Source organism: Cervus canadensis, chromosome 25 (assembly GCF_019320065.1).
Source record: "Cervus canadensis isolate Bull #8, Minnesota chromosome 25, ASM1932006v1, whole genome shotgun sequence".
Lineage (NCBI taxonomy): Eukaryota > Metazoa > Chordata > Mammalia > Artiodactyla > Cervidae > Cervus > Cervus canadensis.
Window position 1 is genome coordinate 49404790 of NC_057410.1, and position 25391 is coordinate 49430180.

General features: G+C 36.7%; 1 protein-coding gene across 1 annotated transcript in view; it reads right to left on the bottom strand.

Moving 5' to 3' along the window:
* Positions 1 to 5555: 5555 nt before the first annotated feature.
* GLIPR1L1 (GLIPR1 like 1) overlaps positions 5556 to 25391 on the bottom strand; it is a 29783-nt gene continuing 9947 nt past the window's right edge. The window contains exons 2-6 of the mRNA XM_043446888.1: positions 20512 to 20757; positions 19377 to 19477; positions 13246 to 13331; positions 5799 to 5825; positions 5556 to 5711 (exon numbers count right to left, since the gene is read on the bottom strand). Coding sequence (XP_043302823.1) covers positions 5623 to 5711; positions 5799 to 5825; positions 13246 to 13331; positions 19377 to 19477; positions 20512 to 20757 — 549 coding nt within the window. The 3' untranslated portion in view covers positions 5556 to 5622. The remainder of the gene's footprint in view (positions 5712 to 5798; positions 5826 to 13245; positions 13332 to 19376; positions 19478 to 20511; positions 20758 to 25391) is intronic.

Below are 25391 nucleotides of genomic sequence, written 5' to 3' on the forward strand. Positions count from 1 at the left end.
TCTCTGAAGTACTTCACTTACAGTTTGGTAATCTCTAGGTCCATTCATGTTGCTGTAAGTGGCATTATTTCATTCTTTTAATGGTTGAGGAGTATTCCATTCATGTATATATTGCATATATATATGTGTGTGTGTATATATATACATATACATATATATATATATCACATCTTCTTTATCCATTCATCTGTTCATGGACAGTTAGATTGAATCCATGTCTTGGCTGTCACAGATACTGCCGCTGTGAACACAGGGGTGCATATGTCTTCAAATTAAAGTTTTGTCTGGATATATGCCCAAAAGTGGGGTTGTTGATTATATTGCAATGCAATTTTTAGTTTTCTGAGGAACCTACATACTGTTTTCCATTGTAGCTGCACCAATACACATTCCCAACAACAGTGTAAGAGGGTTCCGTTTTCTCCACACCCTCTCCACCATTTATTAGTTATAGACTTAGTAATGATGGCCATTCCGACTGGTGTGAGGTGATACCTCCTTGCTAAGAAACAGATACTATTCTTACCTCCATTTTACAGATGGAAAAGCTGAGAAAAAGAGAAGTCATGTAATTTGTCTAAAGCCATCCAGCTCGTAAGTGTTAGAGCCAGTGTTCAAACTCAGGTGTCTAACACGGGACTACAGAGGAAGGGCACATGGAGACGTCTGGTTTGGTTTGTGTGGAAGGAGGTCACATTTCCTGAAGATGTTTTGCAAATATTCAGCTTTTCATATCTGTCAGTGAATTGGCTGGCATCATGTACTTCATACAAAATATAGTTTAAATGTGTTACATTTTAAAATTTAAAAAAAAACTTTAAATATGCACATAATATGTGAGGATTATTTAGTCACTATTTAACATATTATGTATTAAATTATAGATTATTCATCAGTACCAAAGATATGTTAGTTTTCTCATAAGTTTTAAGATTTGTGACTATTGAAACATTGGAATATTTGGCTATTCATTAGCCCTCAAATAAGTTTTTACTTTCTTAATTTTTAGAGTGATTTACACATTAAGTTTCTTGAAGGCATAAGAATTGTTGGAGGATAGAGACAGAATCATCTATTTTTTAAAAGCATTGTGAAAATTAAGTTTCACTATGTTCTCTCATTAAAGTTCTGCTGCCGGTGTACTTTTTGAATACTCATTTACTTTTCTGTTGTGTCTAACAGAGATATAGCTTTACTTAAAACATCAGGGCAATTTTAGGAAATAGATTTTAAGCACCTTGTTTATCTCAGTTGATTTGGGACTTCCTTAAGTTTTCAGTTTCTTTACACTGTTTTTGAAATTTTAAGGAAATAATACTCTAATTCTGTATCATTTCTGATTTTGATAAAAGCTAGCAAGTTCAAAAATACATTCTTTTAATGTATACGTAAGGAGAATGATCATGAAAGAAGATTAAAGATACTAATGAGTGTGATTTTGTTCTCTGTATGAATGTTATTGGGAAGATATATGGTTTTTACCTTTGACTCTTTTTCTTACTTTTTTCACTTTTCTATCAGTCCTCATTTGGTTGTTCTTTCCTATAATTCAGAAATTCAAATGATGCTAACGGTACATGAGAAGCATTACAAGAGAAAACCAAAAGGATGCTGCAAATAAATCCAATATTCAAGAGTGGAAAGATAGACTTTATTAAAATGAAAATAAAGGACAACTGAAAATGATACTTGCTACATAAATATCAAGGGATTAAAATCACTGACATGCCATTAAGACACATTATCATTTGGGCTTCTTGGTAGCTCAGTTGGTAAAGAATCGGCCTGTAGTGCAGGGAACCCAAGTTCGACCACTGGTTCAGGAAGATCCCCTGGAGAAGGAAATGGCAACCCACTCCAACATTCTTGCCTGGGAAAACCCACGGACAGAGGAGCCTGGTGGGCTGCAGTCCATGGGGTCGCAAAGATTTGGGCATGACTGAGCCACTAACACTTTGGAAGAATCATTTAAAATTTCTAAGAAAATGAATAGCACCATTAGCACAATGAATGAAGGAGATGAACAGGCAATTGACCACCAAAAACAAACAGGCCAAAACACAAAAGAGCCAAAACCGTGTAGTGGAAATATTCGTACTGCCTGTACTATTCCTGTCACCTATTTGATAAGGTGATCTGTATGCAACCAGATTCCAGCATGAATTTGAGCCTCTGGAAATGTAACTTGCCTCTATCTACTGGTGAAAGTCAAAAATTTGAGTATAAACCTGGGACTATTGATATAAAGTTTTGACTTCTAAATTGACATTGACTCCTGTATTCTGGAGCTTAATGTTTATTTAGCATGGTTGCATGTGTGCAACAACTCCTAGGAATCCTTCCGCTGAAGGACAGCATTCCCCAAGACGGTCTTGATAACTCTCAAAATACATTCTTGTCAGTCTTGACATTGCTGTGAGAATGTTTAAATCTACTAGCAGTTCAAGAAATGAAAATTAATAGCAGAATTACTGAGAGGATTATATAAACTATTGCATGTAAATCACTAAGTGCTTGGTACATTGTAAACATTGCTTAATGTTAGTTATTACTATTATTAAGTTAATACTGTTAATAAAAATATCTCATTTTCATTTTCACTTGTTATATGGACAAGGACTAGATTATATTTTTAACAGCGTTTTATGAGACCTAGTATGCATTCTTAATACATATTTGTAGAATTATTCTTATGATAGTGATGTGATAGCTATTCTTATGATAGCTGGCGTGGTTTCACTAGCTACAAGGAGCAAATTCACTGTATGCAACTGCAGAGGGGTTCCTGGTGGTTTTTGACTAGGGGTAATGTCAAGTGGTGTGGAGCTTTCTTGAGGGGAAAATGGGAGTTCCTCTGTGAGAGATGATGATGGAATTTGCTTGTTTCTTTCGTTCCAGTATGTGAACTCAGGTGAATTTAATTACAGATTGTTACCTAGTTTTAACCTAGCCAGCCATCACCAAATAATCTTGCCAAAAGAGCTGAGAAAATACTTCAGGTCAGTTACAGTTGTAACTGTACAATACAAGGCAATACAATACAAGGGCAAGCACACACTGTTGATTGTTGGACTCATCTTCCTAGCATAAATATCTCCTTAGCAGTCATTTTTGTTTATTTATTTGACCGCATTGGTATCAGTTGCAGCACGTGGGCTCAATAGTCATGGCACATAGGCCCATATGCCCCTCAGCCTGTGGGATCCTAGCTCCCTGGCCAGGGATGGAACCCGCATCCCCTGCCTTGCAAGGTGGATTCTTAACCACTGGACCACCAGGGAAGTCCTCTGTTTAGCAGTTTTTTAAAATTCACTTTTACATCATCCTTTTCAGGTTCAATTTTTGTATATTTTAAAATACTGGATTGGAGTAAAACATATAATACTCTATTGTAAAAACACACATGATACATAAAATTACATGATATATTCATACTTCTAACTCAAGCTTAGGTACATCAGCTCCTGATTTGTAAGGGAATGTTCTGGGTTTATTGTGATTTCCTATGTCCTGGGAACCCCCTCAGTCCCATGGAGAACCAGGAATATTAGTTACTCTACAATATTTTATTTTAATAATAGGGATGCATAATCAAAAACTACAGAGACTACAGTTTAAACCATCTTTTCACCATCCTTCAAGGAGTAAGAATGGGATACAACTGACCCAGTTAAAACTGATGAGTCTGATCACTTCTGGAAACTTCAAGCATAGCCTAGTAGGACAAAAAGATCCCCAGAATAATGCACTGTTCAAACCCTGAGTTAACTGCCTTCAGTAATTTGAAAAGACTGAGTACAGAGCTGTTTGTCCAGTAATTCCAAACTGTGTGAAATTGGAGGGTCACTTATGGTCACTATTAAAGCAATATCTTCTCAGAGTAAAAGAATTAAAGTGATGCCAGGCCTTTTAAGATATCCTGTCAAGAGCCTATGGTTATGATCACAAGGAAAAGATATTTTGTTGGTCCAGAATTTTCTCTTCTTGCTAATGAGGGGAAGCCCCACTGGTAAGGCAGAGGCACTCCACCTGCCCAGCCTTTGCTCACAGCTTCAGCATAGATAGAAAGCTCTGCATGTAGAAATCCCATTATCTGAGAACTGCCATTACTTACAAGATCCTGTAGCAGTGCTAATGCAATACTCCCTGACAAATTTTTTTTTTTCAAAATCAGAGGGTATAATTCTGTAAAATTTCATTTTTAAGTATGGCCTGTAGAATTTCAATTCATCTACCTAAGGAAACATATGCTCCTGGATGATTAAGGAATCTAAAGAAGTAATGGAATAATTATATTGAAAATCAAAAGATATTTTAATTATTGGAAAAAGTTTAATTAAAAATCCACAAATAGAACAATAAAACAAAAGTATACTATGTATATATGTCAATTTACATTTAGCCTATTTCAAACTGCCAGGGTAACTAATTATGAACTCACATTTTAACAATGCAATAGTTAAGCAAATAGCAATGATTTATTTTACTAACATGGTAATGACTCTCCACACCATGCTGATGCTGAGCAGCAGTGTGATGGTTAATGCTGCATGTCAGTGTGGCTAGACTATGGTGGTTGGTATTTGGTCAAACACTAGTCTAGATATTGTTGCAAAGGTATTTTTTAGATATGATTAACATTTACAGTCAGTTGACTTTAAGTAAAGCAGATTACCCTCCACAATGTGGGTGGGCTACAACCAGTGGAAGGCAGACAGATTTCCCAAAGAATGAATTCTGCCATTAGACTGCAATCAGGTTAAAAATACATTTAAAATACATTTACATTTCAAATCATGTAAAAATACATTTACAGCATAAAAATATTATGATTTTTAATATTTACAGCTGAGGGAAGTTGGTGGTTGCTTTAGTTGAGAAGAAAAAGATCTAGATCATTTATTTAGTACATAGAAGTCAACTATTCAACATAAGTGACTTAAAAAACTGAATTAATTGAATAATCTGTTTTGTTTGTTTGTTTCTTTCTTTCTTTTTTGGTCTTCAGACAAAAAAATGCCAGAATGCACCAGTTTTTTGGTTTGTATAGATGTTGTTAATTATACTACAGATAATTTTGTACAGGACTTTAAAAGGTATACCTGCATCCTGTTATGTATACAGGGTACATTTAAAAATAAAATCTCCTAAAAGTAAAATTTCCTAATTCTCCCTTTTTGAGTTTAACTGTTCTCATCATTTTCCCCAACTACTGACTATGACCATAATATAACATTACAGGCTATTTGAAACTTTCCTTAATAACATTTTGTTTCTGAATAACGAGGGAACTCTTGAAGAGAACTACTGGCATTTAAGGAAAATACCTACTGTCTGAAATGTTTAATTCTTTAAGTGTACTCTAACTAAAAGACCATCTAGAATATTAGAGAACAAGACTCTTGATACATGTAAAATAATTTTTAAGTCACTTAAGTTTTGCTTTGTTTTATTGCTACCCTTCTATATTATAGTACATCTTTTGAATTAAAAACACATTAAATTTAGATAACAGATAAAGCATTTAGAAGCCTTAGTAATTAAACAGGTAAGAGTTACACTTAACCATAACCTATTTCTTTGTTGTCATGTCAGAGAGTTTCCCTTGTACATAAAAGAGAATTAAAATATTGTCAGAAGGACAGAAATTAGGTACAATGGATTACATGCTATCAGCTGACGTGTCCCTGATGGGTTCCAACCTGGATATCCTGTCAATAAAAACAATATTTAAGAGCTCAGTTTAGTTTCAAGGAGAGGAAGTAATTGAATAAATACTGAAAGATTTTGATACGTACTATGAGGTTTATCACGTTCTTTATTACCTAAAATAGAAAAAAAAATTATACATTAAACTCATTCATTTGCTTTTCTGGCTTTTTGAATAAGATAGTCAACTTAGAAAGTTTAGCTTGGCTTTTTCATTTAAGAAAACTGAAGCCTCCTCTGCAAATCCCATAGTACTTAAAAATCTATGTGATGCTCCCTGCCAACAATGTCGTGTCAAAAAATATTTCAAGAACATCTCACATATTGAAGGCAAAAGGCCTGAAACAGACAAAACTATATACAGTAGTTAACTTTATTTTTGACACTGCCATATCCATTTAAAGTCCCAGAAAAATACTATATTTCCTTCATATTGAGGATTTGGATATGAGGATTCTGCAATTTATTATGAGTTTGTTTATTTCATTTATTTTTATTCATTTATTCATGTTTGTGTGTCTACTATGACTCTAGGCTTTGGATATAATGGTTATTAGGAAAAAGTAATGTTCTTTTCCTTATAGAAGTATCAGGGGAGAAAATCTATCATCAACTTTAAAATTGAATAAATGAATATAGGAGATTAAAATATGCCATCAGAGAAAATGATTAGTATGATAAAAAGGGTCAAGAGATAGAAAATAATGAGGAACTTAGTTATGGTCATAGCTAAAATTTATTGAGAGCCTACTTGATTTTGGGAAGATCCCCTGGAGGAGGGCATGGCAACCTACTCCAGTGTTCTTGCCTGGAGAATCCCATGGACAGAGCAGCCTGACTGGCCACAGTCCAGAGGGTCACAAAGAGTTGGACATGACTGAAGCAATTTAGCATGCATGCACTTTATTTTGGTCCCAAATCACTCTGTGTGGTTTATCATATTTAATCCTCTTAGTCACCTCCTGGGTTAAGCCATCTGATCCCAAGGTCTATACATTTAACCATTGTGCTGTATGTCTGCCCCTCAAAAAGGAAGTAAAAAAAGATAGAAATTGACTTTCTATAGAAATTGATCAATAAAAGTCAAAAATCATAGGACTTAATAAGTGGAACACAGCAGAATTAGCAAAGTTAAAAATAGAATGTCATTAAAACGGATAAAACAAAAATGTGTGAAACCCCTCAAAACCTGAGTATCATATAACATTTAAAGAAGTTAAGTTAGTAAACATCTGTAAACACACACACACACCACAACAAAATACTTTTACAGAAAATTTCTCCCAAACATTCAAAAATAAATAATGAGAATCTTAGACAAACTTTAACCAAAATATTAACAGAAGTATTGTTCCCAACTTTCAACTTCTTTTATGAGGCTACTACAAACTTGAAGTCAAAATCATATGAGGAGATATGGAGATGGAAATTATAAGCCAGTCATAATTCTGAAATTAAATCCAAAAACTATAAGTAAAATATTAACAAGAATTTACCTTCTGTGAGGGAAACTTGGGAGCTCCCTGATAGCTCACCTGGTAAAGAATCTGCCTGCAATGCAGGAGACCTCGATTCTATTCCTGGGTTGGGAAGATCTGCTGGAGAAGGGATAGGTTACCCACTCCAGTGTTCTTGGGCTTCCCTTGTGGCTCAGCTGGTAAAGAATCTGCCTGCAGTGTGGGAGACCTGTGTTCGATCCCTGATCTGGGAAGATCCCGTGGAGAAGAGAAGAGTGAAAGAGGAGGGTGCAAAAGTTGGCTTAAAGCTCAACATTCAGAAAACTAAGTTCATGGCCTCCGGTCCCATCACTTCATGGCAAATAGATAAAGAAACAGTGGAAATAGTGGCAGACTTTATTTTGGGGGCTCCAAAATCACTGCAGATAGTGACTGCAGCCATGAAATTTAAAGAGACTTACTCCTTGGAAGAAAAGTTATTACCAACCTGGACAGCATATTAAAAAGCAGAGACGTTACTTTGTCAGCAAAAGTCTGTCTAGTCAAGGCTATGGTTTTTCCAGTACTCATGTATGGATGTGAGAATTGGACTATAAAAGAGCTGAGGGCTGAAGAATTGATGCTTTGGAACTATGGTGTTGTAGAAGATTCTTGAGAGTCCCTTGAATTGCAAGGTGAGCCAACCAGTTAATACTAAAGGAAATCAATCCTGAATATTCATTGGAATTCATTCATATTGACACTGAAACTCCAATAGTTTGGCTACCTGCTGTGAAAAGCTGACTCTTTGAAAAAGTCCCTGATGTCAGGAAAGATTGTAGGTGAGGGGAGAAGGGGACCGCAGAGGATGAGATGGTTGGATGGCATCACTCACTCAAGGGACATGAGTTTGAGTAAACTCCAGGAGTTGGTGATGGACAGGGAGGCCTGGCTTTCTGCAGTCCATGGGGTCCCAGAGAGTCGGACGTGACTGAGTGACTGAACTGAACTAAACTTAAAAATTCCATTTGCAACATCAACACATATAGATCACCAGGCAATCTGAGATGTAAGACCTTACTGAGAAAATTTCAAAGTGTAAAAGATATATAAATGAAAGTGAAAGTTTCTCAGTCGTGTCTGACTCTTTGTGACCCCATGGACTGTAGACCATCAGGATCCTCTGTCCATGGAATTCTCCAGGCAAGAATACTGGAGTGGGGTGCCAATCTCATCCTCAGGCCATCTTCCTGACCCAGGGATTGAACTCAGGTCTCCTGCATTGCAGGCAGAATTTTTTATGTGTGAGCCACTAGGGAAGCCTTAAAAAGATATATAAAAAGACCCAAATAAAGAGTATTTATTAATTGAAAAGGTCAACACTGTAAAGTTATTTCTTCTTCAATTTATCTCTAAATTCAATGTAATTCCATTCAGAATTTCAAGGTCTTCTGTAGAACTGATAAGCTTATCCTAACATTAATTTTCAAAAGCAAAGGGCAAGGAATAGGCAAATGATTTCTGAACAATTTGGAAATGGAATGAGTTGGGGGAATACCTCCTACCAAGTATTAAAGCTTATTTATTGTAGCCTTGGTAGCTTTTAAGTTGCTATTTTGGAGACCACAGAATACAGCTCTCTAAATCTCCAGAATGAAATCATTTGTGATTGACAAAATCTCTCATCAGGCATAAAATACAAATAAAATAATCTTTTACTATTATTATTTTATTATCATTAGAAAAACAATGTGTAAGAGCATGAGACATTTGCAACAGCAACAAAGACGGGAAGGTCCAGATTTCAGAACAGAAGATCCATAAAGAGGAGAGTTGATGTTACGAAGGATGCTCTTTCCTTGGAGCCATTTGTTGATTCTGGGCCCAGGCCTAGGTCTGAAAAAGTGGGCTTTGTCCAGGAAGAAGTCACTTCTTAGTAAACAGAGAAACCAGCAGAGCTTTTATTGGCCTTAAAGAACTAGAGAGATAAAATTGGAGAATTGAGTAGTTCAAGATCCAGGTGAGAGGTAGAGGTGGAGGAAATAAGCCCAAGACGTGCCCATTTTGTAACTTTGAAACTATGAGAGGTAAGGGGCTAAAAACCTAGGCTAAAAGCCTTTGGAAATCATAGTAGATCTTTTAGTAATTTCTGTGTGTTAAAGCAATGAGAAAAACAGTGGGGAAAAAAAAAAAACAATAAGAAAAGAATTGGAGTTCAAAAACCAGTAGGTATATGACCCAGCAATCCCACTTCTGGGCATACACACTGAGGAAACCAGATCTGAAAGAGACACATACACCCCAATGTTCATAGCAGCACTGTTTATAATAGCCAGGACATGGAAGCAACCTAGATGCCCATCAGCAGATGAGTGGATAAGGAAGCTGTGGTACATATACACCATGGAATATTACTCAGCCATTAAAAAGAATTCATTTGAACCAGTCCTAATGAGATGGATGAAGCTGGAGCCCATTATACAGAGTGAAGTAAGCCAGAAAGATAAAGAACATTACAGCATACTAACACATATATATGGAATTTAGAAAGGTGATAACGATAACCCTATATGCAAAACAGAAAAAGAGACACAGAAATACAGAACAGACTTTTGAACTTTGTGGGAGAATGTGAGGGTGGGATATTTCAAAAGAACAGCATGTATACTATCTATGGTGAAACAGATCACCAGCCCAGGTGGGATGCATGAGACAAGTGCTCCGGCCTGGTGCACTGGGAAGACCCAGAGGAATCGGGTGGAGAGGGAGGTGGGAGGGGGGATCGGGATGGGAATACATGTAAATCCATGGCTGATTCATATCAATGTATGACAAAACCCACTGGAAAAAAAAAAAAAAAAGAAAATAAATCCCAGATAGACGGTGGGAAAAAAAAAAAAAAAACCAGTAGGTAAAGGCAACAGTGAACACACCCGTCTCCCATTGGAAAGCCTTGGACGTCTCTGTTCTTGGAGAAGAGCAAGCAAACCTAGACCACACCTTAGGTAAATTCTAAACCAGCTTTGACCAAGTTGTGTTTGGATTGAGATGAACCACCTTAACTCTATCTGTTCAGTAAAGGAAAAGATAGAACTCTACATTTTTTGTTTCACACCATATTATCAGGTATTTAACTTATTAGGCACATCAAGTGTTTCCACAATCTACTGCTGTGGAACAAACTTCCAAAACTTAATGGCTTAAAATGGTTAACAACTTACTACTATTTCTCATGATTACCTAGGTTGGCAGATTCTACTAGGCAGTTTCTGTCATATATTTAGTGTTATCAGGGTTCAAGGATGCAGCTGCATTTAGCTGTTGCTCCCATTTGGGGGTTAAACAGAAAGATGCCCTCTCTTCATCCAGGGCCTGACCTCTTCATTGGGAAAGCGTGGATTTTGAGATATGCTGGATAGCTTTCAAAAGAGCAAAAGCCAAAGCTGCCAGTTTTCTTAAAGGTGTGGCCCAGAAATGGCACAACATCAGGTCCTTATTCAAGGAGAGGAGAAATAGTCTGGGCTTCTTGATGGGAGGAGTGGTGTGCATGGAGGGGAGGGAGGAATCATTTATGGTCATATTTAAGGACATCAAGAAACAGAGCATGTCACCAAAAAGAAGAGAAAAAACAATCTTGAAACTAGAAACAGACTCACAGGAGATCTGGATGCTGGAGTTTTTAAACAGGGAATTAGAGTGTGTAATACTGGAGCTGACTGTGCCAAAAGGGGACTAACCAAAGGTATTGTCGAAGGGAAAGGCAAGAGCCAGATCACACTTGGGTTTGTTGGCCTCAATGCATAGAATCTGTTTTTTTCTTTAGTTGCAAAAAGAAGCAATTGAAGAAGTTTAAGAAAAGTGATTTTATCTGATATTTTCTTTTGTTTTCTGGTTTTTTTTTGGGGTGGGGGGAGTGAAGCAACTTGGAATAGAATAGGAAGAGAAGTGGGGAGGCTGCACTAGTTCAGGCAAGAGATGGCAGTGATCTGGATCCTGGTAAGGAAGGGGAAGTGAAAGAAAAAGACTGTATCACTTTATCTTTGTATCCTGTAGACTAGAAAACTTAGTCGTTTACAAATATGAACCACTTTGAATGAAATCTCATTTTAGACAGACCATTCTTCCAATTTATTATTATTTTTTTTTCTTTTTAAATTGGAGTATTGTTGCTTTCCTAGCATCAGAGTCTTTTCCAATGGGTCAGCTCTTTGCATCAGGTGGCCAAAGTATTAGAGCTTCAGCTTCAGCATCACTTCTTCCAATGAATATTTAGGGTTGATTTGCTTTAGAAGTGAATGGTTTGCTCCTGCAGTCCAAGGGACTGTCAAGAATCTTCTCCAGCACCACAATTGGAAAGCATCAATTCTTCTGTGCTCAGCTTTCTTTATTGTCCAACTCTCACATCCATACATGACTACTGGAAAAAACCAAAGCTTTGACTAGATGGATCTTCATCGGCAAAGTGATGTCTCTGCTTTTAATATGCTGTCTAGGTTTGTCATTGCTTTCCTTCCAAGGAGCAAGCATCTTTTAGTTTCATGGCTGGTCACTGTCCATAGCGATTTTGGGAGTAAAGAATCCACCTACCAATGCAGGAGAAGGAGGCAGCAGAGGATGATGGTTAGATGATGGTATCACCAACTCAGGGGACATGAATCTGAGCAAACTCTGGGAATAGTGGGGGACAGAGGAGCCTGGTGTGCTACAGTCCATGGGTTCGCAAAGAGTTGAACACGACGTAGGGACAAACAACAGCATAGTTGCTTTACGATGTTGTTATAGTTTTTTCTATGCAGCAAAGTGAGTCAGCTATATGTTTACATTTATCCTCTTTTTGGATTTCCTTCCCATCCAGGTGGCCAAAGAGCATTGAGTAGAGTTCCCCATGTGGTACAGTAGTTTCTCATTCATTATCCATTTTGCACATGGTGTCAATAGAGCGTATATGTCAGTCCCAATCTCCCAATTCATCCCACCACTGCCCCTTTCCGTCTTGGTATCCATGCACTTGTTCTCTACATCTGTGTCTCTATCTCTGCTTTGCAAATAAGATCATCTATGAAAATAAAAACAAACAAATGGTACCTAACTAAACTTAAAGGCTTTTGCACAGCAAAGGAATCTATACACAAGACGAGAAGACAGTCCTCAGAATGAAAGAAAATACTTGCAAATGAAACAACTGATAAGGGATTAATCTCTGAAATATACAAACAGCTCAATATCAAAAACTTCAAAGAATTTTTTTACTTGATGTATGACATGAATATGCAATCATACATAGCTCATAATTGGAAAGATTGAGGAGCTATTACAAAGTGAATACACCTGGATAACCACAGCATAGGTCCAGAAAGTCCTCTGGTATGCTTTTCTAATGACTAACTCCTCTTCCTCTCCAAAGGTAACCACTATCCTGACTCCAAACTTAGATTAGTTTTGTATGGTTTGAACTTTATATAAATGGAATAATTTAATATGCATTTTTGTGTCTGTCTTCTTTTGTGGCACCACGTCTTTTACAGTTTTTAAATTATCTCTTCTTTTCACCCCCTTACTCGGTCCTCAAACAGGAGTTTATGCTTATCCTTAAAAAGTAACTTTGTACTGGGAACTCGTCTGCTCCGAGAATCAAACATTTATACTTAGAATAAGTCTTTGCCCTGAGAACCAAAAGACTGATGAAGGAAGAAAAACAATTTGGCTCTAAATCACAATTAGTTTGGACATTGATTGTGAGTGAGTCATTGTTTAGTAATAACTAGTAAAAGGAGGTAAAAGAGAAGCAAACACAACTAAGAACAGCATGCCAGTCGATAGCATTTTGGGTGTAGCAGCATACGATCTGTTATACCTTACTCCTTCCAGTCTTTTAGCCTGAGAGAAAATAATCAGTAACAAAGGGAGGGATCATCTGGATTGAAATATGATCATTTATGAAAATGCTTTGTATCAACAAACAGAAGCAATCAAACAGAAACAACCAAATTTTATCTTCTCTTATAAAATTGAGGGTCAAAATTTTAAAATATAATGTATTTCTGGGAACTTTGTATTCCAAGGAAAATGCCCTGATTATTTTTGTTTCCTGTTTTCTTACGGCAGAGTTTGTTTTCGCAAGTATCTCCTTCACACATAGAGCAGGGTGTTCCATTCATGTAAGGGGACACATTTGGATAGTTTCCTCTGTAAAAAAGAGACACAGTGATTAGGTAAGTAGCTATTAATGTCTCTAATTTTGTGTATGCATTTATGCACATTGTTTTGGTCCCTAACCATGAATGTTGACAAGGAAAAATAACAATAACATAGGCCCCACTTTTGTACTTTTTTTCTTTACAAAAGAAACTATTAAATTATTAAAGTAAATATTAAAGTTATTCTTTACAGGGTGTCCCCAATCCTTGTAGCAGTTATATTCTTGAATATTCTCTAGGACACAAGTTAGATGCAAACCCAATATAATTATGTATGTGACAGCCACAGAGATTCTGCTATAAACACTAATTATCTCTTGATTTTTTTAGTGGAATAAGGAAATTTGAATCGCTCATGAAAACATATGTTTTATAGTTTAATTTAAAAGCACAGTAATATAGTACTTTGATGATGCACCAGAAAGATTTGGCAGTTATTTTGCCTAATTTTCAGTAATATAAGCTGATACATGCTAACAAGACTCTCTTTTTTTCTTTTCCCATTTCTATGTCTGTGGAAGACTTAGGAAAGTGTTACTTATCTAGAGTACACAAAGAAAAATCTAAGAACATATGTTGTATTCCTTTAAAGAATATGCCCCAATTTATTTATTCATTCAACTGTTGATGGACTTCGGGTTGTTCCAGTTTTGGGGTATTACTAATAAGGTTACTATGCATATTTTGATCTTTCAGATATGTCTTTATACGGACATACATTTTCTTGGATATATACCTAGAATGGAATGAATAGATCATACAGTAGGTGCATATTTAACTTTTAAAGAAACTGTCAGAATTTTTTTTACAAAGCAGTTGTAGCACTTTATATTTCCACCAGCAGTGTATGAGAATAGCAAATCCTTAGCCATTCAGATTATTGTGTACTGGTATTCACTGTGGTTTTAATTTTGTATTTCCCTAATGATGAATGATTTTTGAGCATTTTTTTCATCTGCTTATTTGCCATCTCTGTATCTTATTAATCTTTGGTTCATTTTCCTATTGAGCTTTAGGTTTTTCTAGGTATTAAATATTTTTTAAAATTAATTTATTATTTTAACTGGAGGCTAAATACTTTAAAATATTGTAGTGGTTTTTGCCATACATTGACATGAATCAGCCATGGGTGTACATGTGTTCCCCATCCTGAACCCCCCACCCACCTCCCTCCCCATCCCATCCCTCAGGGTCATCCCAGTGCACCAATCCTGAGCGCCCTGTCTCATACATCGGACCTGGACTGGTGATCTGTTTCACATATGATAATATATATGTTTCAATGCTATTCTCTCAAGTCATCCCACCCTCACTTTCTTCCACAGAGTCCAAAAGTCTGTCTTTATATCTGTGTCTCTTTTGCTGTCTGGCATATAGGGTCATCACTACCATCTTTCTAAATTCCATATATATGTGTTAATATACTGTATTGGTGTTTTTCTTTCTGACTTACTTCACGCTGTATAGGAGGCTCCAATTTCATCCACCTCATTAGAACTGATTCAAATGAATTCTTTTTAATGGCTGAGTAATATTTCATTGTGTATATGTACCACAGCTTCCTTATCCATTCGTCTGCTGATGGGCATCTAGGTTGCTTCCATGTCCTGGCTATTGTGAACAGTGCTGCGATGAACACTGGGGTGCACGTGTCTCTTTCAGATCTGGTTTCCTCAGTGTGTTTGCCCAGCAGTGGGATTGCTGGGTCGTGTGGCAGTTGTATTTCCAGTTTTTTAAGGAATCTCCACACTGTTCTCCATAGTGGCTGTACTAGTTTGCATTCCCACCAACAGTGTAAGAGGGTTCCCTTTTCTCCACACCCTCTCCAGTACTTACTGTTTGTAGACTTTTTGGTAACAGCCATTTTGACTGGTGTGAGATGGTTCTAGGTATTACATCTTAAGAGTTCTTCCTACATACTTCATACAAGGTCTTTGTTTCACAAAGACTTTCTTCCAGTCTCTGGCTTATCTTTTTGTTTTCTTACCAGTTTGTTTGAATAGTGGTCATTTTTTATTTTAATGACATTCATCTTACCAACTTATTCTTTTATGGATCATGCTTTTGATGTGGTAGCTAAAAAAATCTTTGGCTATCTGAAGGTCACAAAGGTTTTATTTATGTTTTCTTCGAAAAGTTTCACAGTTTTCACCTTACATTTGGATCTATGATCCATTTTTAGTTAATTTTTGTAGATTGCATGTTTTGTAAATCAAAGTTTACTTTTGTTTTTTATATGTGAGTGACAGAGCACCAGTTATTGAAAAATCTTTCTTACGTTGCATTTCCTTGTACAGTTTTGAAAAGTCAGTTGAACATATGTGGGTCAACCATGTGTCAGGTTTATCTGGAGTCTATGTCCCATTCCACTGATCTATTTGTCTAACTTTACATCAGTATAACAATATCATGATTTTATTAATTTGTGAAAACAATAGTGTTCCCTACTTCAGATTTGTTCTAATTGTTTTAACTATTCTAAGTCCTTTGTATTTTCTTATGAATTTTATGATCTGTTTGTCAGTTTCTACTACAAAAGCCTGTGGGATTTTTATTGGAATTTTATTGAATCCATAGTTCAATTCAGTGAAAAGTTACGTCTTTACAATCTTGAGTCTTTTAACCCATTAATTAGGTATAGTGCTCTATTATTGTCTTTGCTATTAATAATTTCTCTCATGACTATTACATAAATTTTAGTATATTAGTTCTTCATGTGTTCTGCCAGATTTATCCCTAAATAATTTATATTTTTGATGCTCTTATAAATGGTATTGTTATTATAATTCAATTTATGATTGCTCATTGCCAGTATATGGACATGTAATTGTTCTGCATATTGATCTTATACCCTGAAAAATTGCTAAACTTACTGATTTGTTGTAGAAGAGTTTTCATAGATTCCACTGAATTTTCTTTATAGACCTAGAGACCAATAAGTTAGTAAAGAATGACCCATAGGTCATATCTGGCTTGTGGTCTGATTTTGTGCAGTCGGTGAACTAAGAATTTTTTTTAAATTATTTTTATTTTAAGGGGTTATTTAATTTAAAACAGAATGAAGATGAATATGTAGCAGAATGTATGTGTCATGCAAAGCCTAATATATTTACTGTCCAGTACTTTACAGAAACAAAATTTAGTACTGGTATTGTGTTACATATAGGCTTTTCATAGATACACTTTATTAGATTTAAGACCTTCCCTTGTATTTTTAATTTTCCAAAAACTTTCATCAAGAATGAATGTTTGACTCTTTCTCAGTCTATTGAGATCATATAATCTTTATTTATAGGTTGATTAATATGGTGAATTACACTGATTTTAGAATATTAAAACAGCCCTAAATTACTGTAACAAACTCCCTTTGGATAAGAGGTATGATGCTTTTACTGTGTTGGATTCAGCTGCTAAATTTTGTTTAGAATCTTTGTACCTATGTTCATAAGAGATACTGAATACGCTCAGAATAGGTATTTCTACAATGAAGAATGCAGATGGCCAACAGAAACATGAAAAGATGCTTAACATTGCTAATTATTAGAGAAATGCAAGTCAAAACTGCAATGAACCACTCAGAATGGCTATCATCAAAAACAGATGCTGGAGAGGGTGTGGAGAGAAGGGAACCTTCCTAGACTGTTGTGGGAGCATAAGTTGGTACAACCACTATAGAGAGCAGTACAGAAGTTCCTTAGAAAACTAAAACCAGAGCTCTCGTATGATCCTACAGTCCCACTCCCGGGCATACACCTGGAGAAAACCACAATTCAAAAAGATAAGTGCCCCGCAGTGTTTTTTGCAACACTATTTACAATAGCCAAGACATGGAAGCAATGTAAATGTCCATCAACAGATGGCATGGATAAAGAAGATATAACATATATCTGTATCTATCTATCTATTAATGTCTATCTGTATATCTGAATCACTTCGCTGGGCAACTGAAACTAACACAACGTTGTAAATCAGCTACACTTCAAAAAAGATAAATAAATTACTTCTGCACAGATTAGAAAAAAAGAGAGACTGCTCTGTAGTTTCCACTTTATTTCTCCTTCGTAATTTGTGTCTCTTTGAAGGACTACTCTTTGCTAAAAAGTCTACAATATCTGATATTAACATAGATCCTGCTACTTTCTTTCTATGAATGTTAGCATAGTAAAACTTTTCCCGTTCTTTTACTTTTAATCTACCTGTGTCTTTTAATTGAAATATGCTTCTTGTAGGCAGCATATAATTGCTTCTTGATTTTTATCCCATCATCCAGTCTTTGCCTTCTTATTTGGGTATTTGTATTTACATTTGATGTGATTATTAACATAGATTCAAGGCTATCAGATCTTATTTATTCTATTTGTCTCATCTGTCCTTTGTTCTTTTTTTTTCTTTTTCTGCTTTCCTTTGGATTAATTGAATATATTTTTAGATTTAATTTTACCTGTTTTTTTGGCTTATTGATTTTATTGTTGGTTTGTTATGTGAGTAGCTACTGTACGGTTTATAGTATGCATCTTTTACTTATCACAGTCAATTAAAATTATTCCTCTTAACATTGAGTAGAAGAACCTTAATGTAATTCACAACCATTTTCTCCTCTCAGCCTTTATGCCATCATTATCACAGATTTGAACTTTACCTATAATCTTCACAATACATTTCTATTATCTTTGATTAAATAATTATCTTTTGAAAGGCACAAATAAGGAGAAAACATCCTATGTATTTACCTCTATAGTTACCATTTCCAGTGGTTCAAACATCTTTATTTCACTTTTATTTTTGAAAAATATTTTCACAGAATATAGTGTCCTTAGTCAACAGGTTGCTTTTTTTTTTTTTCCTTTCAGTGTTTAAAGATATTCCTGTCTCTCTCTTGCATTGTTTCCAGTGTGAAATCTGGAAATCCTTATATTTGCTCTTCTGTATGTTAACACATCTTTATTTTCTGATTGTTTTTAAAATTGTCTCTTTATTACTGGCTTTGAAATGTTTCATTATAAGGTGAATTGATATAGTTTACCTCACCTTTGCTGTGATTGGGGCTTGTTAGATTTGTTGGTTCTGTGAGTTTGTAATTTTCCTTAAGTATGCAAAGTACTGGGCCATATTTCCTCAAATATTTTTCTGTCCATTCCTAATTCAGGAAATCAATTCCCTCTAAAGTTATGTCACAGCTAACTGATGCTCTTTTTATCACTTTTTTTTGCTTTTTTGGATTCTGATTCTTTTTTTTCCTCTGTGTATCCTGCCTTGGATGGTAAAAATAAGTGTTCTACAATTTCTCTGGTATTTATAAAAACTGTACTCTACCCCAAACTTTTAGGGCATCTGTCATTCTTTTTTTACTTGTTACTGAGAGGGAATGGAAGAAAATACAGAAAGAGATATACACATTTGTACCCCTCCATGGCAACTTTAACAAATATCATGTCCTTTTTGCCAAACCTGTATATTTATTCTTAGCCTATATTTTAATCTTTTCTGCATTTTATTTTTACATTTTTGTTAAAGAGTTGGATTATTAACTACTTAATCTTATTCCTTGTACAGATACACTGAATTTGAGGTCCAGAATTTTATTTTTGGAGATTCCCAGTAAGCTTTTGTTTTATTTCATTTAGATATGCATTTTCTAGTGAGGCAGCCAAAAATTTTTGGTACTCTTTTCTTAGAAGAATGTGCCTCTTACTCTCATTCTCAATCATTTACTCATTCAAGTTATATTAGCATCTGCCAACATATTTCGTGTTCAGTATGTAAATATTACTGTGGCAATGTTATTTTACAATATCTATTCTCTTACTTAACAAGTGATCTCCATCATTCCCTCTCTCAAGTTTAAATCATTCATGATCAGCATAATTTTTCACACATTCTCTTTTATTTTATCTCTTTCTTTTGATTAGCATTATAGAGGGAGACTGTGCTTATCAAAAATATACTTGTCTCTTTTGTATAGCATCATACTTTTGCAAACAATCATTTAACATATATTTCAACTTAAAGTATTTTTAATAGCAAAATAACTTACACAAGTGCATAGTTACATACAAATAGTGCAGTGTCAGGGCTCCCAAGATTTGGACAAATTGCAACTGCACAACCAACTTTAAATGAAGAGGCCCAAACTACCTATAAAGAAAGGAATTTTAAAATGAAATATGCAAAACTACTCTACACAAACAGTGCATTATGGGAACAGGCATAAGGAAATTCAATCAACTGTGGGAAAACTTCAACTGGCCTTCTACATGGGCAACTGGGCTCTGGGAAGAGAAGAGTGAAAGACAGACAGACATATTTTTAAAAGAATGACTACAGTGGAATATTACTCAGCCATAAAACAGAATGAATTTGAGTCAGCTGTATATTAGCACATCTTTATGTAATCTAGGAACGTGGTGCTGATGAACCTGTTTGCAGGGCAGCAATAGAGATGCAGACATCCAGGACAGACTTGTGGACACAGCAGGAAGAGGAGAGGGTGGGGCAAACTTAGAGAGTAGCACTGAGACATATGCACTGCCATATGTAAAGTAGCTCGTGGAAGCTTCTGCACAAAACAGGGACCGCACCCCGGTGTACTGTGACAACACAGAGGAGTGGGGTGGGGATTGGGGTGGGAGGGAGGATCAAGACTAAGGACATATATGCAGACTTATGGCTGATTCGCATTGCACAATAAAACCAACCCAACATTGTAAAGCAAGTATCCACCAATTGAAAAATAAATTAAAAAAATGGCTAACATTTTTCCAAATTTAATTTAAACTATAAACCTATAGTGCCAAGAAACTCAGTAAACTGCAGCACAAGAGACATGAAGAAAACTGAATATTTTTGAAATTGCTTGAGACTTGTAATAAAGGAAAAAATTTAAGGCAGTCTGGGAAATCAAGACACATTACATACAGAGGAATAAATAAAAGAATTACAGTAGATTTCTTGTTGGAAACAGTGCAAGTGAGTTGATAATGGAGTAAGATTATTAAAAAAAAAAAAACTTATTGCATAGAATTCTATTCCCATTAAAAATATCTTCCAAATGAAGGTAAATTTTCCAGATACTTAAAAGAAACTCTAAGGAAAGTGCTAAAAATTTGTCTTATGATTAAAATATGCATATGTAAGAATTAATAAAATCTGAGATTGAAGCACACATATACCTGTGTATAATGGCCGCAAATTTTGGAACATGATTTTGTATTAAAATCATAAAATTTTCTTTCATCATACCACATATCAACAGCAAATTTTGTTACAGATGCGGTTAATGGACCTAACCAGAGATTTTCTCCAGCAAGTTGAAAAGTTGGATGGCATTTAAATACTTGTGTTGAACAGGAGTTGTGGTTGAATTTACACCTCTTTGCCCATGCTTTAGCAGTCTTTGCTAAAGCTTCATCCCAACTCTGAAAGATAAAAATAATTTACATTGAATTGTGTATATTTGTCTGGGTTAAAGTTACTCTAATGACTATAATAAATTAATTTTTATGTAATTGTTGTTACCGAAACAGAGTTTTTAGTATTTATTATGTTCACAATTATTTCTATTTGGTTCTGATTCAGAAGCACTTATTTAGTACCCATTGTATGTCAGTTCATTTTTGTACTTCCACCTAACAGATGGCCTGGTCCAGCAAGATACTCAACAAATACAACTGAATGTGATTTAAAGAAGTTGGAGTTCACAATCTAATAATTGAAGAAGGTTACACAGATATATCATAAGTAAACTATGAGAACATTTATAATTAAAAAGAGAAAAAGTCTCTTAGCACACTAAGTATAGTATTTCCTTAATTTGATCAAGAGTATCTACAAAAGAAAACCAAAATCCTATAATAAACATTAATACCTAGTGGTAAAATATCAAAAGCTTTCCCATAAGATTGAGAACGAAACACAATGTCTCATTATTTCCGCTTAAAGTTGTTCTGGAGTTTAGGCAGTATAATTAAAAAGGGGAGATATAAATATATAAGACAAGATATAAAGTGTATAATGATTCGACTATCTCATTATTTACAGATGACACGCCTGGGAACACAGAAAATTCAAATGAGTACAGAAACAAAAGTAGTAAATTTATCAAAGTTGTCAGATACCAGGAGGAGGAATAGATAAAAATTGTATTTCCATATACACTCCAGAATCCAATAGCTTCAAAAATATCAAATATATATATAATTAAATCTAATAAATCATATAAAAATTATCTCCAAACTGAAAACTACAAAACATTACTGAGAGAAATATTAATAGACAAATAAATGGAGAGATATTAAATATTCATGAGCTGGAAGATTCCATACATACTTAAAAAATACTGGTCTTGAATATATTTCTAATGAAAATCTAAGTAGGTTTTTGAAGGAGGGCAAAATGATTATAAATTATTTATGAATTCAAAGAACCAACACTAGTGAGTTCAGTTCAGTTCAGTTCAGTCGCTCAGTCATGTCTGACTCTTTGCGACCCTATAAACCGCAGCACGCCAGGGCGTCCTGTCTATCACCAAATCCCAGAGTCCACCCAAACCCATGTTCATTGTGTTGGTGATGCCTTACAGCCATCTCATCCTCTGTTGTCCCCTTCTCCTCCTGCCCTCAATCTTTCCCAGCATGACGGTCTTTTCAAATGAGTCAGCTCTCTGCATCAGATGGCCAAAGGATTGGAGTTTCAGCTTCAACATCAGTCCTTCCAATGAAACCCAGGACTGATCTCCTTTAGGATGGACTGGTTGGATCTCCTTGCAGTTCAAGGGACTCTCAAGAGTCTTCTCCAACACCACAGTTCAAAAGCATCAATTCTTCTGTGCTCAGCTTTCTTTATAGTCCAACTCACATCCATACATGAGTACTGGAAAAACCATAGCCTTGACTAGACGACCTTTGTTGGCAACCTAATGTCTCTGCCATTTAACATGCTCTCTAGGTTCGTCATAACTTTCCTTCCAAAGAGCAAACGTCTTTTAATTTCATGGCTGCAATCACCATCTGCAGTGATTTTAGAGCCCAGAAAAATAAAGTCAGCCGCTGTTTCCATTGTTTCCCCATCTATTTCCCATGAGGTGATGGGACCAGATGCCATGATCATAGTTTTCTGAATGTTAAGCTTTAAGCCAACTTTTTTACTCTCTTCTTTCACTTTGATCAAGAGGCTCTTTAGTTCCTCTTCACTTTCTGCCATAAGGGTTGTGTACTGCATATCTGAGGTTATTGATATTTCTCCCGGCAATTTTGATTCCAACTTGTGCTTCTTCCAGCCCAGCGTTTGTCATGATGTACCCTGCATATAAGTTAAATAAGCAGGGTGACAATATACAGCCTTGACGTACTCCTTTTCCTATTTGGAACCAGTATGTTGTTCGATGTCCAGTTCTAACTGTTGCTTCCTGACCTGCATACAGGTTTCTCAAGAGGAAGGTCTGGTGGTATGGTATTCCCACCTCTTGAAGAATTTTCCACAGTTTATTGTGATCCACACAGTCAAAGGCTTTGGCATAGTCAATAAAGCAGAAATAGATGTTTTTCTGGAACTCTCTTGCTTTTTCAATGATCCAGTAGATGTTGGCAATTTGATCTCTGGTTCCTCTGCCCTTTCTAAATCCAGCTTGAACATGTGGAAATTTATGGTTCACATACTGTTGAAGTATGGCTTGGAGAATTTTGAGCATTACTCTACTAGCATGTGAGATGAATGCAATTGTGTAGTAGTATGAGCATTTTTTGGCATTGCCTTTCTTAGGGAATGGAATGAAAACTCACCTTTTGAAGATGGTGGAGGGATACGATAGGGAGACCACTTTCTCCCCCACTAATTCATTGAAAGATCATTTGAACACTGAGCTAATTCCACAAAACAACCTCTTAACCTGGTGGAGGACACCAGACACCTAGAAAGGCAGCCCATTGTCTTTGAAAGGCAGTAGGACAAAATATAAAAGATAAAAATAGACACAAGTGAGTTAGGGATGGAGACCCTTCCCCTTCCCCTTTTTGGGAAGGGTAGTGAAGGAGGAGAAGTTTCCAAACACCAGGAAACCCTCTCACCAGCGGGTCTGCAGGGAGTTTTGGAATCTCAGATGGCAACATAATAGGGAGGAAAAAAAAAAAAAAAAACTCACAGATTAGGTGCCTAACCGAACTTCAGTGGAGAAGTAGCCCAGATGCTCATGTCCGCCACCAGCAAGCAGGGGCTGAACTGGGACGCGGGCTGCATTGCTTAGGGTAAGGACAGGGCCTGAATGCCTTGAGGAACATCTGAGGGAGCTAACGTGAGATAGTAACCCAAACTGTGGGGTAGCCAGAGAGAGAGGGAAAAAAAAAGAGAAAGAGAGAGAGAGAACTTTCCCACAAAAAGCTCTAACCTAAGGCACTGCCAGCCCACTCACAGAACAAAGGACTGAGTGAATACCAGAGGAGAGCTAGCTGGCTGCGGCCCAGCTCATCCCCAGCTGGAGTCAGAGAGGCAGGCCGGGGCAGCCAGAGCTGGAGGGAGAGGGGCAATCTCAGCCCCAGTGTCAGCATCACCTACCAAACTGCGAGCAGGCTCCTGGTTGCTAACCATGTCTTCCTGGGATCCTGGATGGTTGACACCCGCCAGGAGGGCCACAACCAGAGATGAGCTCCCAGAGGAGACACACGGCACACCAGAGATGGCGCTCCTGCTGCGCACCCAGGAAACCAAGCGGCTGGGACAGGGGAGGAGATAAGACGCACTGCCCACCTGGGGAGAGTGCGCACGCCAAGCACCTGGTCGCCTGAGCTGCGCAGACCTGGGAAGGGCAGGAAACACACACCCAACCCAGTCTGTGCCTTTGTGGAGTCCCCGAGAACCTGAACCTGAGCAGCTTAGACCTGGGGAAGTGCAGACAACCCAGGGCCTGCTTTAGACAGTTTCCCTGCAGAGCAACCTGGAGCCTGAGCAGTGTAGACGGGGAAAGCACACACGCTGTGAGTGGGGCAAACCCAGGGTGGCCCAGACACCGCTCGCACTCCCCACACACGCCAGTGATGTTTGTTTGCAGAGCTCCTCCCTCCCCACGGCATGACCGAACAAGTGAGCCTAGACAAGTGACCACCTTCACCCCCTTGTGTCAGGGCAGAAATTAGACACTGAAGAGACCAGTAAACACAGGAAGCCAAAATAAAGGAGAGGGAACTGCTTTGGAAGTGACAGGTGCAACAGATTAAAACCCTGTAGTTAACACCGACTACCGAGGAAGGGGCTTATAGACCTTGAGAAGAAATATAAGCTGGAACAAAGAACTATCGGAAACTGAACTGACTCTACATTGCCCTCAACAGCTCCAGAGAAATATAGTAAAATAGATATATTTTACTAGTAACTTTAATTTTTAAAATTTTTGTTTTATTTTTAAGTTCTTTATTACTCCTTTAATTTTCATTTTTATAACCTACTACCTTGTTTTAAAAAAAGCCCTATTTTAAGGCAAATTTCATATATTTTTAAATAATTTTTGTGACTTTGTTTCATTTTTTAAATATTGTATTTTTGAGAGTCTAACCTCTACTCTAGATTTTTAATCTTTGCTTTTTGGTATTTGTTATCAATTTTGTACCTTTAAGAATCCAATCTTCAGTACCCATTTTACTTAGGAGTGTGATTACTGGCTTGATTACCCTCTCCCCCTTTTGACTCTCTTTTTTATCCCCCACGTCAGCTCTATCTTGTCCCTCCCCCTTCTCTTCTCTACCCAACTCTGTGAATCTCTTTGGGAATTCCTGGCTGTGGAGAACATTTAGGGAACTGATTACTGGCTAGATCTGTCTCTCTCCTTTTCATTTCCCTTCTTCTCCTCCTGGTCACCTCTATCTCCTTCCTCCCTCTTCTCTTCTCTATGTAACTCTGTGAACTTCTCTGGGTGTTCCAGACTGTGGAGAGCACATGGGGAATTGATTACTGGCTAGATTGCTCTCTCCCCTTTGGGTTCCCCCTCTTCTCCTCCTGGTCACCTCTATCTCCCTCCTCCCTCATCTCTTCTCCATGTATCTCTGTGAACCTCTCTTGGTGTCCC